At 37.4% G+C, this 12,931-nt stretch overlaps 1 protein-coding gene across 1 annotated transcript in view; it reads left to right on the top strand.

The window, feature by feature from the left end:
* The first annotated feature begins 4,601 nt into the window (after positions 1-4,601).
* The window catches only part of adam23b (ADAM metallopeptidase domain 23b), a 47,079-nt gene continuing 38,749 nt past the window's right edge, over positions 4,602-12,931 (top strand). The window contains exons 1-3 of the mRNA XM_016245066.1: positions 4,602-4,809; positions 6,865-7,076; positions 8,902-8,978. Coding sequence (XP_016100552.1) covers positions 4,728-4,809; positions 6,865-7,076; positions 8,902-8,978 — 371 coding nt within the window. The 5' untranslated portion in view covers positions 4,602-4,727. The remainder of the gene's footprint in view (positions 4,810-6,864; positions 7,077-8,901; positions 8,979-12,931) is intronic.

Raw genomic sequence — 12,931 nt, 5'->3', positions numbered from 1 at the left:
GATAAACCGTGGTTTACTGGAAAACTCAAGCAGCTTCGTCACGCCAAAGAGGATGCTTACAGAAGTGGGGATAAAATCTTGTATAACCAGGCCAGGAACAGACTAACAAAGGAGATCAGAGTGGCTAAAAAAAACTACTCAGAAAAGCTGAGAAAAGAGCTTTCAGCAAACGATCCAGCGTCAGTATGGACTGGTCTGAGGAACGTCACCATGTACAAGACACCACCCCCACAGCTTGCGGAGAATCAACAACTTACTGACGATCTGAATGTGTTTTACTGCAGATTTGAAAGGGATCGTCTACCACCCCCCCATCTGCTCTGATCTGCACTTCACACCTTCACCTACCACCCCTGCAACAAAAATAAAGTTCATACTAAACTCTCATTTCAGTCAAATTTATAATATTACTGGATATTATGAGGCATTTATCTGCGTCAACAACTGGCTGACGATCTGAATGTGTTTTACAGCAGATTTGAAAAGGATCGTCTACCACCCCCCATCCGCTCTGATCTGCACTTCACACCTTCACCTACCCCCCCTGCAACCCCCCCTCCCTCCCTCCCCCACCATTCAACCTGTGCTTAAGGTCTGTTTAGAGGATGTGAACCGGGTCTTCAGGACCAGATGGTGTTTCACCTGCCTGTTTAAAAGTCTGTGCTGACCAACTGGCCCCCATTTTCACATAGATCTTCAGCAGATCATTGGAGCTGTTTGAAGTTCCCTGCTGCTTCAAATGCTCCACCATCATTTCGGTCCACAAAAAGCCCAAAATCACTGGACTTAACGACTCTCACATCTGTGGTCATGAAGTCACTTGAGAGACTGGTCCTGGCCTACCTGAAGGATATCACTAGACTCTTGCTGGATCCTCTTCAGTTTGCCTACAGAGCAAACAGGTCTGTGGATGATGCAGTCAACATGGGACTGCATTACATCCTGCAACACCTCGACAGACCTGGGAATTACGCAAGGATCCTATTTGTTACTTCAGTTAGGCCTTTAATACCATCATGCCTGACCTTCTCTCAGACAAACTCACCCAGCTCTCCGTGCCCACCTCCATCTGTCAGTGGATCACCAGTTTCCTGACAGACAGGCAGCAGCTAGTGAGGCTGGGCAAACTCACATCCAGGACTATCACCATCAGCACTGGCGCCCCCCAGGGATGTGTTCTCTCCCCACTGCTCTTCTCTCTCTACACGAATGACTGCACCTCTAAAGACCCCTCTGTCGAGCTCCTGAAGTTCGCAGAATATACTTCTATTTCTGTATATAGTACATTATTCAATTTTTCTTTTTTTATTATATTATTGTTATATTACAGCCCTACTGTGTTATTCCTATGTATGTCTGCCCTATGTTTGTACTTTCTTCTGCAATGGAAGCTCCTGTCGTCAAGTCAAATTCCTTGTGTGCGTAAACATACTTGGTAATAAAGCTCTTCTGATTCTTATTCTGATTCTGATTACTGTATATCTCATGACTCGAGTCACTTTTCTTACAATGTTTCTTTCCAGAATCTACTCTGTAGCTTACCCATGATTCTCCGCAAAAGTTCATGATGCCTATCTACGGCAATGATTAGAAACTGATATATTTTGTTTATCAAGATGAAATTATCATCTTGATTTTTATTTTGGGGGAAAATCATAAAAGCACAATCATGACTTGATGAGATATTAATATTGAAAATTTTAATTCCATACATCATCCATCACAACTAACATAGTTATATTTATATTAAACTGCACACTTTGTAAATAACATATCTGCACACTAATAAACATATCTGTACATTTATCTAAACAATTAAATTTTTCCCTATACTTCTATTTCTGTATATAGTACATTATTCAATTTTTCTTTTTTTATTATATTATTGTTATATTACAGCCCTACTGTGTTATTCCTATGTATGTCTGCCCTATGTTTGTACTTTCTTCTGCAATGGAAGCTCCTGTCGTCAAGTCAAATTCCTTGTGTGCGTAAACATACTTGGTAATAAAGCTCTTCTGATTCTTATTCTGATTCTGATTACTGTATATCTCATGACTCGAGTCACTTTTCTTACAATGTTTCTTTCCAGAATCTACTCTGTAGCTTACCCATGATTCTCCGCAAAAGTTCATGATGCCTATCTACGGCAATGATTAGAAACTGATATATTTTGTTTATCAAGATGAAATTATCATCTTGATTTTTATTTTGGGGGAAAATCATAAAAGCACAATCATGACTTGATGAGATATTAATATTGAAAATTTTAATTCCAATATTACCTGTGAACTTTAATGTAATGAACCATTAATTAATGATGTATAAACATTAATAACCTGTGAAAGTGAACCTTAATGTAATGTGAACATCTGTGAACCAGTTATTAATTATCTATAAACGTTAGTAACCTGTGAAAGTGAACCTTAATGTAAAGTGAACATCTGTGAACCATTTATTAATGATCTATAAACGTTAGTAACCTGTGAAAGTGAACCTTAATGTAAAGTGAACATCTGTGAACCATTTATTAATGATCTATAAACGTTAGTAACCTGTGAAAGTGAACCTTAATGTAAAGTGAACATCTGTGAATCAGTTATTAATGAGTTATAAACGTTAATAACCTGCAAAAGTGAACCTTAATGTAAAGTGAACACATGTGAACCATTTATTAATGAGTATTAAACATTAGTAACCTGTCAAAGTGAACTTTAAACTAAAATGGACACAATAATTATTTATTGATTGATTGATTGATTATTGGTTGCACACACAGAAAAAGTTAGTATTTTCTGGTGAAATAAATTGTATTGTTGTTGCACTACATTACCAAACAACTTTCAAATTGAAACAAAAAGATTAATCTTTTCTTTTACAGCACATTGGAACATTACTGAGCATAACTTCACACATAAAAAGTGGCTTATAAAAGTAAATTCACATTATAACTAAGCATCAAATCTATACAACAAAAATATTTGATAAATGCAAAATCAATAAAGGTCAATGACTGAAAGCACCATTACAAAACATTATCATTTTAATAAGCAATCAGTAATTACTTTTTGATATCATGATAAAGCCCACTGTAACTTACAGTTACATTAACGTTACCTGCGCGCGAGCGAACCGTCCGCGGGAGTGCCGGAGCAGTTATTTATTTGTATGGTAACGAATTAATTCAACTAGCAAAGCGATTACACATATAAACACTTGAAAAATATACTTTGCAGTGTCACCTCACAGTTAGCTACACAGTAAAATTAATAAACACAATGTGAGTTTACGTCGGATGCTCGCTAGCGCCATTTACAGGCTTTGGTGACACACAGACAACTACAGACACACAGGCTTTGGTGATGTGATTCCTGAAAGAATATAATAAAAATGCATTATATGCAATGAAAATTATTTTTATTAGAAGTAATAAAAATAAAACTAAATGTGACATTATATAAATACATTATATATTACATCTTATAATAATATGTAGACACAACATTAGAAATCTGTGAAAATTCATTTATATTATATGTTGTTATACAATTTCTGATCTTTTCTGGTGTGCAAATTTGTGATTCTTTTATTTATCTATTTTTGATGCACTGTTACATTTTGGGGGGGGGAAGGATCACATCACCAAAGACTGTCACTCAAAAAATTGCATTTTTACAACAACAAAAAAATCTTCTGTAGTGTAGCTTTAACTGACACGCTTTATGTCAGTCTTTATGAATGAGTCGTTGAATTACTCAATCAAATGATTTGTTCAAACACACTGATTCGTTCAGTAACAAAACAGTATTGCACGATTGTAATTTCCTGTGGCTGAATCATAGCCCTGCAGATATTTAGAACAGACATAGTACAAAGACAGTGACATAACAACCTCAGTTCAGACCTTCAGTGTATGAATCTCAGGGTCGTCATGACAGTAACCCTGGTAGCTATACTTATACATGAAATTATACATAGATCACACATTTGATATACTGTATACTGCCGAACAGAAATTCTACAGAATAGGATTCTTGAAGTAGGCCTAGTATGAAGAGAGAGAGAGTATAGTAATTTACTTTTTGAACTCTTGAACTCATACATTTTCTGTTTGTCTCTTCAGCACGATTGTAATTTCCTGTGGCTGAATCATAGCCCTGCAGATATTTAGAACATACATAGTACAAAGACAGTGACATAACAACCTCAGTTCAGACCTTCAGTGTATGAATCTCAGGGTCGTCATGACAGTAACCCTGGTAGCTATATTTATACATGAAATTATACATAGATCACACATTTGATATACTGTATACTGCCGAACAGAAATTCTACAGAATAGGATTCTTGAAGTAGGCCTAGTATGAAGAGAGAGAGAGTATAGAACTCTGGATAACATTATTCAAAGATATATGTTTATATGAACTGTGTACAATACGCGTATAATCTTATCTATGCAATAATAGTTCTTGCATACATAGTTCCATATATTTTAATTCTATGTATCTTATGCTAATAAGTGTAGACATAGTAGATCAGCTGGTACAGTGGGCAGATGCACGGCACCTGCGCGAGCGCATCATTATCTGGAGCGTGCTCGCGGAGATCTGGGGCTGGCCACCGCCTTCACTCGCCGCAGCATCAGGACCATCAAGGACAATGAGTCCCGAGCGAGTCACCGCATCCATGCGTTAATCTCACGCTATTCCAAAGACCAGCTATGAATCATGTATGTGATAGTACTTTCAAATCTGCTCGCGTGCATCCTCGCTTCCTGTCTCCAGCCTTCCGTGGCGTCAGCGTCAGCCGGTGCGTACTTAACCTTAACTCAATCACTTTGCATTGAACTTGTACTTTCCCCCAGCGCGGAATCTGATTGTTGCGGTGTGCTTTATAAAGGAATGCGCTGTGCTTTTGTGAGTGTCCGGTTCGGGATGCGTTCTGTGAGTTGTGCTTCTGCAAGGGCATCCTGTGTGAGCATGCGGAGGACAGCAGCAGTGCCCTGAGAGCGACAGAGACGCATGCATGCAAATGCTGCTTTACTGTGGCTCTGCTACTTGATATGGTCTGAGCTCACAGAGAACACTGCAGATGTTCTAATGCGTCTGTTTCGTTTTGTTTGATATAATGTAAATATTCAGTCTATAGCCCATCACAAATGACATTTCTTTTGTTTCTCCTAGACAAGGGGAGAGCAAAATTAGACTATTGCATGGAGCTTGCTGTGTCATGCGTGTTATTTTGAGAGACTGACTTTAGTAATCTAGTTAGAGTTTTAGAAAAGATCCCAAAAACGTCTCAAACTGTGCTCGAGAAAAGACATCTTAATACAAGCTAAACATTTCTCATCAGATTCGTAATATGTAATATTATTAATATAATATAAAATCATACATAATTATATGTATAAAGAAAATGTCAAATTAATAGTATTGCATTTATATCGCATGAACTAAAAATGCATTAGTCTTGAGTCTGGTTTAATTTCTCAGATATATATTATAGAATTATATTATATAAACTATATATACTATTATATTACTATATACGCTCTTCTATTTTTTATTATTTAAAAAAATGACCCTCTAACACATTCTCTATTCGTTTGTATTCTCTCTACTTGTTTTCTTTTTTATTTATTATAAAAAATGACCCTCTAACACTGGCGTTCTCTATTCTTTTTCTATTCTTTCGACTTTTCTTTTTATTTAGGCTAACTGAGACTTGTCACAACACTTACATATTATTGCTCTTTTGTTGGTTATGATTGCTTCTGTTGCCCTCATTTGTAATTCACTTTGGATAAAAGCAAAGCATCTGCTAAATGACTGAATGTAGATGTAATACTATATGAGTAAATATCATGTAAGAATAAAAATAATTATTATTAATTAAAAATGAAACAAATAAATTTGGTAACACTTTAGATTAAGGAACACATATTCACTATTAACTATGAGATCTCTCTCAAGAAACTCCTAATTTGCTGCTTATTGATAGTAGGTAAGGTTGTAGCAGTTAAGTTTAGGTATAGGCCTATTGTTAAGAAATCTAGAATATGGTTATGCAGAATAGGGCATACATTATGTACTTTATAAGTACTAATAAACAGTCAACATGCTAGTACGGTAATATGCATGTTAATAAGCAGCTAGTTAATAGTGAATAGTGTTCCCTAAATCCCTTAAGTGTTACCATAATTTTACAACTCTATTTAATTTGAGTCTGGCTTATTTCTCTTTAGGGAATGTTGACAACCAGTAATGTTATCTTGTAGAGAGAGATCCAATTAAAGCAGCGCTATGTAACTTTTTCTGTGTTCAAAATTTGCTAAATGTATATAATGAGCGAGTACATCATGAATTCATCTTCCAAACCGCGTTTTTGAATCACTATGGTACATTTATAATAAGTACTTATATTTGGACTATTGTAGCCTGGTCGGGTCATCACCGCTGCGGAGTAACACATACCTGCGTGAATCGCCATAGACATAAACTTGGAGAAGTTGCTCCTGGTTGGAATGTTCTTCCGCGGGATGTGTGCAGTTCTGTTTATTAACCGCTAGAGCACCAAAAGTTACATAGTGCTGCTTTAAAATCCCTCAATGGTATAACTTACTAATAGGGCCCGAGGCAAGAGAGAAAGCACGGCATTGTTATCATTTCAATTATATTATTTTTAGTTTAAATATATCAAGCTTATACCGATTGTTTGTAGCTTGTGACGCACGTACTGTAGTCTGCATGCAGTACACCTGACACCAAAGTCTAATTTGAGGTTTCTTTGTGGTTCAGTGTCAGATTGGCCTGGTTTAGATGGCGTTCATCAAGCGAGTGTGTGTGCATGCATGTGTGTTGTCAGTGTTGGAGGCTGAGATCCCCGGGGAGGCAGTGTCATTGCTGCTACAGAAGGATGATACTGCAGCCGGACAGAAGCACAATGCCAGTGGGCCGCAGGAGTCAGAGCGCACACTCACATACCCGTCTCGCCTCATCTACTACCGGAACGAAGCTTCGGAGAGCACCTACCATGACCTGAACACTCGCGCTAGGATTCCTGACCCACATGGACAGGTGAGAGCATTCAACCCAGCATCTGTTATAGGGTTATATCATAGAAACCCTATATCTAAATACAGCACAGCTGATGCAGGATATGAGACCGTTTTAATTGAAACGTCTACCCAAACATTAAAATTTGCTGATGGTGTACTAATCCTCAGGCCATCCAAGATATAGAGAGTTTGTTTCTTAATCAGATTTGGAGAAATGTAGCATTGCATCACTTGCTCACCAGTGGATGCTCTGCAGTGAATGGGTGCCGTCAGAATGAGAGTCCAAACAGCGGATAAAAACATCACAATAATCCACAAGCAATCCACACCACTCCAGTCCATCACTTAACATCTTGTGAAGTGAAAAGCTGCGTGTTTGTAAGAACCAAATCCATCATTAAGACGCTTTTAACTGCATTTCGAGTCTATATATACATAACATTGTTTTCTCCAGTCTGAATTAGGAGAGAAATATGCACAGATCAAGCACTGTTTACAAGCAAAAACAGTCTAAAACAGCTCTACGTATACAAATATTCAGGTGGATTTTGATGTGAGAGGACAACATGGATGAAGTTTTTCACTGGAGGAAGTGTTATTATGAATTATGGACTCGTAATGTGGCAAGAAGCGGCGGCTTAAAGGCAGGGTATGTGATTTTTCAAAAACACTTTAGAAAACTGATTCGGGCCGAATAGCAAAACAAACTTGTAGCCAATCAGCAGTAAGGGGCGTGTCTACTCATGATGAGGAGGAGAGAGCTTTCAGTGAACGGAGCGACAGAAAGATAGAGATGGCAGATAAAAAACAAAAGAGGAAAACGTCTGCGGAACGATAAGGCAAGAAGTAGGACCCGTAAATTAACTAATCGTTGCCTGGGTCGCGTACGTATGTGTGGGGCGGAGCTATCAAAATAGACCCATTTGGGGTAGGGGTGTGTTTGTTTTGGTGATTTCAAATATCAACATTGGCTACCAGAAATCACTTACTCTGCCTTTAAAGTTAAAACGTCTTAATGATAGATTTGTTCATTAGAAACACAAAGCTTTTCACTTCACAGGATGTTAATTGATGGACTGGTGTTGTGTGGATTACTTTTGGATTATAGTGATTTCATAGAAATTTAATTTTTGGGTGAACTATTCCTTTAAGAAACAAAAATAGCCTCCTTCGTGTATTCATGATATGATGATTTTAATGAATGACAACGACATGATTGATCTCCCATCCAGCGCTGTCTGTCGTGACCAAACTCCTAAGATGTACATTTCAAAGTCTTTAAAAATTAGGAGTGTGTCTAAAAATTATGGCACTCTCTTAATTTTATGATAATTATTTTATTTATGAGGCTAGAAATTCAACCCAAACATTTTACAGCACTATTTGATAAAACCTATTTATTTATTGATTGATTTATTTTAGTTTTGATACTTTAAATGATTTAAATACAGCAAATGAAAGATAATTCGTCTCTTTTATTTATTAACTTAATGGAAGCAAACCAAAAGATAAGTTCAAAACAACTTCCCATTCATTATGTACCATTTGAGATGAAAACAGACATACAAAATCTGACTGTGTCAGCCACGTTTCAGCCAGTCCCGAGCCTTATTGTGATAAGAAGATATGTTTGTGATTATTGCAGCTGCAAATGCTATGACTATGATACTATGAACATTAGGAAGACATTGCTATGGAATTGCTTCACATTGTTTTGAGCGCACAGTAAAAATAGGCACATTTCCGATGACAGCTCGAGGGAATTGATCTGTAAACAGTGACGGTCAGTCATTCTAGCATCTGGTCTGACACTAAATCTTGACTTTTTTTCCTTCCTTCAATAGGAGGTCCATCTCGCTCAGGCTTCGTTTCAACTTCAGGCCTTTGGATCACAATTCATTCTGGACCTCACATTAAACAAGTGAGTATTGCTAAGTTGCTGTTTCACTATATGTTCAGACTCTCACAGGCCTCACACACTCATGAGAGGCAAACTGTTGCTGTGCCAGACTATTGATGTGTTGTGTCTCTGTCAATCTAACACACACACTCTAACACTCTCTTCTGTGTTACTGGAAGCAAAGTTTCTGTGCTGCTGGGATCCATTTCCATTCAGCTTCACGGAATTACACTGTAAATAACACCATATCTTTCTTTCTTTCTTTCACTTTTTTTTGGATTCAATATCAAGTGGTGTTGGCCGCCTGAATGGTTATTGCAGGTTTTGTAACCAAAACACTAGATACTGAAACTACACCCTTCAATAATCTAGAAGCTCCAAAGCCAGACATTCATCTGAACGGAATGTGTTTATGTGTGGTTAAAACACACTCACGCACACAGAATCCTGTGTGAGAAAGAAGTGAGCTTAGGGGGTGTTCACACAGAATGCGTTTTTCCATTCCAAAGTGCTACTTTTCCATAGCTTTCCATCCGCATTAACCGGATGTGTATGACCGATGCGCTAGTGTCTTTTGCAGCATCTCACACATGAGCAACATGTTTTTGAGATGCCATGTCGAGTTGAAAGAATTTCAACTTTTACACGCAGCGCCGCCCATCAATGACAGTTCCAAAACAGTGGACCAATCAGAAGTCCCTGAAGGCGGGGCAAGCATTGAGAGCTTTTGTTTACAGTAGCAAGTTGGCATTGCAACTGTTTTATGTGACAGCAACATAGCAGAGAAAGCATTCATATTGGCTGTGTCCGACTCTGGATATAAAACATTTTCAAGCGATTATCACAACCTGTTTATTTAAAAAAAGAGTCTGATATTCTCTATGTATTCAGCTGTTTGGCTATTTTATGTTATTTCCGTTATTGCATCTCAAAAGTGCGTCTCGAGACCCCTGCGTTAGAGGTCTGCATTCCCGCAGCTCTCCTGCGGGAACAGCGGGACCCGACCAGATTTTTTGCGCTGCGGGATTTAATTCCCGAATAAAACGCAGTAGCGGTCAGTAACTCAACTCGGTTTTGTTTATATTTTTCTTAGCCTATAATTTTAAATGACAGATGTCGTATTTATTTATCTTTCTCTGCGACACTTTTCCTACGAATTTAGTATTTTGACAAGACGAATAAAAATAGCTAATTTTTGTACAACCTACATTTTTATTCTTTTTCTCTCTGCCACACTTTTTCCCTATTGTGTTGTAAATGTTAAACTAATTGTATCCTGACAAGACGAATAAAAATAAGAAATACAATTTTTGTACAACATTTTTATTTTCTCTGACACTTTTTTTTCCTACTGTGTTGCATAAAATATTAAACGAATTTTGTGTCTTAAGATAATTCATATAAATTCAAGTCAAAGTCAATAAATTCAAGACTCTTGACAAGACCAATAAAATAAAATACAATTTTGTGCAGACTACACTTTTATTTGTCAGCCTATCTCTCTTTCTTTCAGTAGCGTAAATTTAAATGTGAGATTCTGGAAACGAGATCTAAATTTAGTGGAAACGGTCGGGTCGGGAAAAAATTATTCTAAGCGGACAGCGGGTGAACAAAGAGTGAATATATAGCAGCAGCGGGTGGAAATATAGTCTCGCGCAGACCCTGACCCTGCGTCCTGCGCTGCACTTTAAAAAAAAAAACATTTCTGAGTGCTGCGCTTCGCGTTTTTAGACGAGTTCTGTGTGAACGGCCCCTTAATGTGCACTTGTCGTACATTTCTGATCTTAAAAGTGTATTTTTAAAAAACTACTTGCAGATAGTATAAATTAAAGAAAATATTTTTACCACAGGTTTTACCGACCCCCCCAGAACACAATTCTGACAGAGGGGAAAACCATGGAAAAATGCGATTGGGCTAGTTTTGGCCTAGTTTTTAATAACAATTAGGCTGTTTTTTGTTTTGTTTTGTTTTTGTGAAGACCTGGCAACCCTGGGCCCAAGCCAACTCAAAGCTGCATACTCATAAAAGCACAAGACGATAGGAGTGTCAGAGCTCCTTCATCAAACGAAGAATAAACAAGACTGAAGTGACAGGACCCTGACATTAACTATAAATTATTTGTATATTAAGGGGTCATCGGATGCCCATTTTCCACAAGTTAATATGATTCTTAATGAAACGTCTGTAGCATGCTGTGGTTAAAATTTCTCAATGGTAGTGTAAAACAACACCCTTTTTACCTCAAAACAGCTCTGTTCATAGTGAGCCGAATTTTGCATCCGATGACCCCTTTAAAAGTAAGTGTGCTTTTGCACCAATGATTTCTCTGGAAATTATACTTCCAATTAGAAAAATTTTTTTGATTATTAGTATTTAGTGCTTGCTAAGGCATACTATTGCTCAAATGCTAATTTGTGTTGAGGACATTGATGATGTTGCAAATCAGTGCTATTACTTTTCTGAGCAATTTGATCTTTGAATTAAAAAAAACAAAAAACAAATCCTGGCTAAAGTCATTGTTATGGCTTCGCTGCTGCATCTTGCACTTGAGTTGATTATGGTTGGCGATTCTGACCCGAGTCCTGCGAGACTAAAAATACTGTAATTGTCAAAGAGGAGTGGTGTCTGTCTGTTAGACTGCTTTGATTGATATGCGGTTTACCTCCCAGACTCTCTCTCTCGCTATGCCTCGCGTGTGCACGTGTGTGTGTGTGTGCAGGTGGCCGGTGTTGTGCGACAGTCTTGATCTAAATATAGCCGTTCCACAGCATGCAGCCGAGTGGCTGTAGCTCAGAGAATCCCACTGCGGATGCACCAGTAAAACACCACTCATCACATCCCTCCATCCCAGCCTCACCCTGCTCCCCTGTCCCTTCAGCACGCATGTTTCCTGTGTCCGATTAGATTTATTGAGGTGACATGCTGAGGCATTATATCGTATGACTTTGAACTGTGTTTAGTTTGGTGTGTCTTGATTCTGGAGAATAGAGCTGGTCAGTTCGTAGTCCTGATATTAGCATTTTATCATAGCATTAGCATTTTTAGCATGGGCTCCCACTGGAATTTCAAATGGGTTTTAGAATGCCAAACAGTTCTGAATTTATAAATAAAATAAAAGAGATTACTTGAATAGATTCTAGTATAAGTTATGCACTTTAGACATCAAATGTGAATTTTAAAATCATTGTGCTCTTTACAAACATACATCACCATTTAAAAGTTTGGTTTGAGTAAGATATTTTTTGTTGTTGTTTTTGAAAGAAATTAATACTTTTATAAAGACACAACACTTCAAATTCATCTAAAGTAACAGTAGACTTTCATATTCATTAAAACATTTCCAATAAATGCTTTTAAACTTTCTATTCATAATCCTAAAAAGATTTCAGTTGCTTCTTGAGCAGCAAACCAGCATATTATACTGATTTCTGAAGGATCATGTGACACTGAAGACTGGAGCAATGATGCTGAAAATTCAGCTTTGCATCACAGAAATAAATTATATTTCAAGATATATTCAAATAGAAAACAGTAATGTTAAATTGTAATAATATTTCACCATATTACTGTTTTTTACTCTTTTTTTATTAAAGGGGTCATATGATGTTGCTAAAAAGAACATTATTTGGTGTATTTGGTGTAATGAAATGTGTTTATGCGGTTTAAGGTTAAAAAACACATTATGTTCCACATACTGTACATTATTGTTTCTCCTCTATGCCCCACCTTTCTGAATTTTTACAAAGCTCATCAGTCTGAAAAGTGAGGTGTGCTGTGATTGGCCAGCTGTCCAGTGCGTTGTGATTGTCCGAATACCTCGAGCGGGTGACGCAAATGTTACGCCCCTCACCATACTGTGATGCCGTGTCCGGCCGGAGCGATGAGACAAAAACATTAAAACCCATTATAAACGAGGCATTTGTTGCATCCAGTGGGGACATAATTACGGATTATAATGACTTATACTGTCTTT

This window comes from Sinocyclocheilus grahami, unplaced genomic scaffold, assembly GCF_001515645.1.
Source record: "Sinocyclocheilus grahami isolate Dianchi unplaced genomic scaffold, SAMN03320097.WGS_v1.1 scaffold744.1, whole genome shotgun sequence".
Lineage (NCBI taxonomy): Eukaryota > Metazoa > Chordata > Actinopteri > Cypriniformes > Cyprinidae > Sinocyclocheilus > Sinocyclocheilus grahami.
The sequence above is the reverse complement of the archived record's forward strand: the minus strand, read 5'-3'. Positions and strand labels throughout refer to the sequence as shown.